The following is a 6,724-nucleotide window of genomic DNA, read 5'->3' as shown; positions in this document are numbered from 1 at the left end:
TCCTTCCTGCCCACAGCTGTCAGCATCTATAACAACTCTTGAATGAAACCAGGATGATGAGCTACGACAACACTTAATTTCCCTTTGGGATTAATAAAGTATTTTTGAATTGAATTGAATTGAATTGAATTGAACTGAATATATACATACACACATACTTCCATCTAATGGACACAGTGAATGTAAAACAAAAGTTGTATAAAGTGTATCCAGGCACTAAATATAAAGAAATGGGTCCTATTTTGTTGTTTTCAAAAAATGCCAGGATTATAAAAGCTGAGGGTCTAATCAATACCTAAACTATTGAATAGTTGCAGTCGATATTTGAACTTTCATTTAAAAGAGCAACATAACTCACATTGATTATGCTTGCGGATGCTATAAATGTTTTAACCTGGTGAAGCACCTGTAGGACTGGATGTGTATTCACTGGTTAATATATTCTTGATTGCAGGGAGTTCAGCCACTGGAAGGTGAACAGCCTGGCCACAGAGAAGAGAGATTTCCTCAAAGCTCCGTTGCCCTTGGCGCCAGAGTTCCTACGCAACCTGCGGTTACTGGGGCGACGGCCAACCCTGCAGCAAATCAACGAAAACCTCATCAAGAAGTACGGGACCCACTTCCTAGTTTCTGCTACTCTGGGAGGTAAGGAAGGACTGCAGGTGATTACCTTTATCCCCAGGTTATGAAGCACAGAGACCAATAATAGAAAAAGTTCCCCAATTTAGCTCCCAGGGGAGCTTACAGTCTGCATCAAAATTGTACTGCATAGAAATTACAAATAAAATACCACAATCTCAACTAGACCCATTCAATGTACCATGTAGGTTTCTGCCAGCGTTGTCTCCAGCAGTGGAAATTTTCCACTCGTGCTCTTCTCCGATGAACTTTACACACAACTGCAGGAGTCTCGCAAAGCAGCAGAGGGATTGAACGGATCAGGTTCTTTGCATATTGCTCCCCTTCTTTCTCTCTTTGTTGGATTTCTTTGTAGTCCTGATCCCTGAGGCGAGAGGTAATTCACAAAACTGTAGTGCTGGCAGTATTGATTGTGCACCTCACAAAAACAAGACCGTTGGCTGTTTTATACTCAGTGTGATCGCTTTGTGATATTGATATACTGCTGAGCAGTCCTCACATCGAAAGCTCCAGGTGATAGTCGGAACCAACAGTTAGATGTTAGTAATTGTGCGGTCCTCTAACTACTAATATTATTTATAACTCAGATTGTTGGTGTAATTGCTAAGTCAGTCTTATTAAAGGCTTAGCTTTCCTTGAATGAAATGCACATCATAAGCTGCCTTGCATGCAAGTGTTTAATACTAAGATCATCCTACAATACGAAATGTCAGTTAGCATTTTCTCAAACCTTGAAACTAACAATATGTGAGATCTGATGCAATATTGCAATATCTCACCTGAACAGTTAGTACCCATGTTGCGAATTAACTTTAATGATATTTGTTCATTGGTTCATCAGATGTTTTGCTAACAATACAGACAAATAAACACACACACAAATGACCACAAGCACAATCACTGACTCCCCAAACTCCACTTTTAGGACTGCAGTGGTTGGCAATAATAATAAACAACAATTTACTAAACTAGTAGACAACCTTTTAAAGTTCTACGATAGACTGAAGATTATAATAAAACTCAAAGTGTATTCCTCACAGATTTCAGTCTGTAGTGTTGTGAGATAGCGACTGATAAGTCAAGACAAGTTCAGTTTTCTGACAGGCACAGTTTCTGATTCTGTATATATGCATCCACTGACACCAAAGTTTGCAGCTGTATGCATTTCTTACTGCAAACATCAGTGTGGGAGATGGAGCAGAGATGGATGCAGTGTCATACTGATGGCTAGACTCTACATGTAATTAACAGTTGCAGCTAAATGTGCCAAGACAGGCTGCATACTGATTAGTCTGTACTCTGTAGCAGACAAAAAGTGCACATTCCTGATCTCTGTCTCTTGTTCACTTTTGTTCTACTATTTTCAGTCTGTTCTATTCTGTTTTGTAATGTCTGTTTTGCCAGCAGCATCTATCTATGGTGCACAGTTTTGCAAAAACGGAAGTGAATAAGTGATTTAATGATGCCGTAGAGCATTAAAATGGGAACTGTCTGGCTTAATGATATTTGTGGACCAATCAAACTCCGTATTTGGTTATGACAATCCTCCACAGAGAGCCACCACTCTAGTTTGGCAGCACGCTTCACAACAACTGTTTGGAAATGTCTAACACTGTTGAGTCAGGTCCTTTGGACTGATTATTTTATGCTGAAACATTTCAACTTTTATCCAAAAGACTTCTTCAGTCAGAGGAGCTGCAACAAACTCATTCTTATAAGCAGCACCTTCTCATGGATCAACCAGTTTGCTGGTGACATCCAGAACTAGTTGTTCACATTCAAAAAGCATCAGTCTTAACAATCCATCATTAGGAAACTGCTTGGGAATTGTTTGGCGATCACACAATAAAACAAGTCTGAGGTGTTCACCTGGCCTCCAGTCAGATAGGTTCTGTTGAAGTGCTACAACTAATGATTATTTTTGAGGTCGAGTAACTGGTCAGGCAGCACGGTGGCACAACCGGTAGAGATGCTGCCTCTCAGCGAGCAGGTCCTTGGTTCAAACCCCGGTCCAGGGGCCATTCTGGGTGGAGTTTGCATGTTCTCTCCGTGCATGAGTGGGTTTTCTCCGGGTGCTCCGGTTTCCTCCCACAAACCAAAAACATGCATGTTAGGCTGATTGGTAACTCTAAATTGTCCCTAGGTGTGAGTGAGAAAGTGAATGGTTGTTTGTCTCATTTGTCTCTATGTGTCCCTGTGATGGACTTACGACCTGTCCAGGGTGTACCCCGCCCCTCGCACAGTGATTGCTGGACATGGGTACCGGCAACCCCCGTGACCCAAAATGGAATAAGCGGGTAAAGATAATGGATGGATGGAAGATAAGATGAGATGAGATAAGATGAGGTAAGATAAAATAGAACTTTACTGATCCCGCGGGAAATTGTTGTGCCAGAGTTTCAGTACAAAGGAAAATACAGAAGGAATCACACAAGATATAAAAAAATACCAGCAATTAAGATCTAAACAGGTCAGGTGCAGACAGAAACATTAAAGTGTTTATTGTAGTACAGGATTCATTTTATTGTTCTATGTGTAGAAAGGGTGAGGAGTTGAAAAGTTTGATAGCTACAGGGAGGAAGGACTTCTTGTGGCGTTCTGTGGAGCAACTCGGTGGTCTCAGTCTACGACTGAAGGTGCTGCAATAAGAGTCCAGAGTGTCATGCAGGGGGTGTGAAGTGTTGTTCAGGATCTTGTTTTCTCCGTGCATGCGTGGGTTTCCTCCCACAGACCAAAAATGTATGTTAGGCTGATTGGTAACTCTTAATGTTCTCTACGTGTGAGTGAGAGAGCGAATGGTTGTTTGGCTCATTTGTCTCTAAGTGTCCTGATGGACTAGAGACCTCTCCAGGGTGTCCCCAGCCTCTCACACAATGATTGCTGGACATGGGCACCAGTGACCCCCACGACCCAAAAAGGAAGAAGCGGGTAAAGATAATAGATGGATGGATGGATGGATGGATGGATGGATGGATGGATGGATGGATAGATGGTTAATCAACAATTATTTTGAAGAAACTCTCCCCTGCTCCTAAAATGTCAGGTTTGTAAACACAGCTGACTGATTCCCTTAACAACCTTTTCGAAGCTGACAATAACATACTATAAACCTTACATGATTAACAGGACATTGTTTTCATCTTCATCCCTTCTCTAACTGTTTTGTCGTTGCTCATGAGTCCTGTCTTTTACCTCAGCATTCTTCTGAGTTGTTAGAAGAAGACTGGGTGCTGTCTTGGTAAACAGTAGGCATATTGCAATGTTCTGATTAAGCATCGCAATTAAAAAAATTAAAATAAAATAAAATGTTGTGTTTTTTTTTTTTTTATGACTGGAGGTGTTATAACCAGAGTCCTTGACTGTAATTCCTCCTTCTCCTTCTCAAGGATGTTATCAGACATCAGAAAATAGGCTGCAAATATTAGTTGAAATAATATGCATAGTTGACGATTGAAATGTGTTGATGATTTTTAGAGTTGATGCATAATTCAGAAGGCAGGAATTTGGATCATTTCCTGGAAGCATGCAAAGCCAAGTAAAACCAGCCTTGAAAATACAAAATTTATCAACCATTCGATTTTATTTTAATGATGGACATTGATCAGAAACACCTGGTTATTTTTAATATTTCCTTTGGCCTTCATAAACATGCCGAGATTTTCAAAGTTCCACGATGCATAAGTAAAAAAATAGAAATCACTGCTTCCCTCACCTGATTCCCTTGACCAGTTAACATGAGGAAATGAGGCCAGATGCATGTCTTCCTAAAATTGTACAGACTAAAGAAAAGACAGACCTATTTTTGTATGGTAATCAGTCTATCATCGCCTGACAGAGTGTGCAAAGCCTAACAGAATGATAAATTATCTTCATCGCAGTAGGCAAACCACAAAACCACAGTGAGACAGATGACACCTGCCAAAGAAACGTCAGATAGAAAAACAGAATGTCACTGCAGTTCCTCCAGAAACAGCATTGTACTGTCAGCATGGAGGAGGTGAGCCTTCACCAACAGGTTTAATCAGCTTCATTCAAACAGCCTTCATTTAACAGGACTTTTGGAAAAATCTGACGTCTTGAGATCAACGATTCACTGCTTGATTTTCACTCCACAGGAGAAGAGTCACTGACCATTTTCCTGGACAAGCAGAAGCTCAACAAGAAGTCAGAAGGCAACCGCAACAGCTCGGTGGTCTCTCTGGAGCTGCTCCATCAGCTGGCGGCTTCCTATTTCACCGACCGAGAAAGCACCCTTAGGCGACTCCATCATCTCCAGATTGCCACCTCTGCTATTAAGGTACTGTGTGTTCATGTTGTTTGCTTCAGTGCTTTGCTGAAAAATGTCTGGTACACAACACCTACAGGAGATTGTATATGCAAATGCCTTTTTTCTTTCCCAAACAAAATCCCAAGATCCACAACCCCCAAATTCACAACCAAGCAGTCATGTGGTAGACACTCCAACATTATAACACTCCAATAAAACTGTTCCTTTGGGTTATATTGCTCAGTGCTGCACATATATAACAAACTGTGCCAACAGACAACCGCTTTTAAAGATTATTGTCAGTGCAAGGTTCAAGAGATTTAAGAGCATGCTAGAAAACAAGTTTTTTGTTGTTTTGGAGAGGCAGACTTGATTAATGGTAGAGGTAATCCACTGTAGCCCTCAAAAGACCTAAATTGTGGCAAATACATCTGCTTTCTCTTAAATCTCAAAGGGAGTAACCCAACAGAGATAGTGTACCTGACTGTCCTCCATGTGGAACAGTAAGCTACAGTGTGGTTTTCTGCAGGGGGATATGTAGTTATAAAGATGCAAATATCTTATATATATATATTTTTTTTTTCAGTAAGAACAGGCTCACATTGTCACATTGTAAATGGTATAATAAGCTTTTAAGCACACAAGCTACTTTTTATATTTACCTGCACACTGAGTACTTGACTTTCCTGAATATTCAGAATTGTTGCATGGCCAAAATCTTTATTTTTCTTCCTTAATAAGAAGAGGAGCACACTTGAGCAATGCATTTTTACAGAACTGTTGGCTTTCATGCAGTGACAGCAGGTGTGTGGGTGTGTGGGTGGTCCGAGCCTTAATACTTTAACCTAAATAACAAATTTGATTCAAACAAGTAATTGGTTAAGCGTAATCAACTGTACATGCACCTCTTACATAATAGATCTGATCAAAAATGCAGAATCAAGATTGGCTTCCAGGACAAAGGGTTTTTTTTTGTTTTTGCAAGAACACTTTTTTTAATTTATTTTATTACACTCAAAATAAACGATTGCTCTTGCCCACAAAACTTGAATAGTTGTACATGACAAACAAGACCCAGATTTGGAGCAAATAGCTGACACCTTGAGGGAAACGTTTTATTTATAAGAACATGAAATTGTGTTTTAAAGAATTTGAAAAAAAATAAATAAATAAAAAGTTGCAAATTTTCATAACATATTAGCATCATGGAAGTTAAGTGAACACACAAAATAGCAATGTTTTTTGTTACAATAAAAGAGAAGATGTAGCAACATTCTCACTGAAACAAAATAATCACAGCAAACTATCATAAAACTTTTTTTTTATTTGTTTACTTAATAAATATGCCAAGAATAAATGTATTTAGGGGATTTTTAAACATTTGATAATGTCTACAGAAAAATCAAAGCAAATACTATACATTATTGTTTTAGTATTTTACCTTGTTTTACAGCACCCTGATTTATTGCTTAAAACACAACTTTTATTTTAACTGCATTTTTACTGTTGTTTATTGTTAATGTTGTCTGTAATTTATATGCTCTGTCTGGGACAGGTCCCTCTTGTAATTGAGTCCTTGTGGCTCAATTAGATTAGACTGTATGAATTTAAAGGTTAAATGAAAAAAATAAAATAAAAAGAAGCCACATCTTTCCACAGTTAGAACATAAACAATATTAGCCTCTTAGCCTGAATAATAATAATAAAAAATAATTGTAATAATGCTTCGCCATTTTGGGGGTATGTTAAATGAGGGACTAATATACTATATATATATATATATATATACTATATAAATATATGAATTTACATATTTAC

General features: G+C 38.7%; 1 protein-coding gene across 1 annotated transcript in view; it reads left to right on the top strand.

Moving 5' to 3' along the window:
* Window positions 1–6,724, top strand: part of brinp2 (bone morphogenetic protein/retinoic acid inducible neural-specific 2) — a 198,815-nt gene that overhangs the window by 64,424 nt on the left and 127,667 nt on the right. Inside the window, exons 2-3 of the mRNA XM_037682126.1 lie at window positions 455–645; window positions 4,755–4,936. Coding sequence (XP_037538054.1) covers window positions 455–645; window positions 4,755–4,936 — 373 coding nt within the window. The remainder of the gene's footprint in view (window positions 1–454; window positions 646–4,754; window positions 4,937–6,724) is intronic.

The sequence above is a fragment of the Nematolebias whitei genome, chromosome 9 (assembly GCF_014905685.2).
Source record: "Nematolebias whitei isolate Nwh7 chromosome 9, NemWhi1, whole genome shotgun sequence".
NCBI classification, from domain to species: Eukaryota; Metazoa; Chordata; class Actinopteri; order Cyprinodontiformes; family Rivulidae; genus Nematolebias; species Nematolebias whitei.
This window is presented reverse-complemented; position numbering and strand designations above follow the sequence as displayed.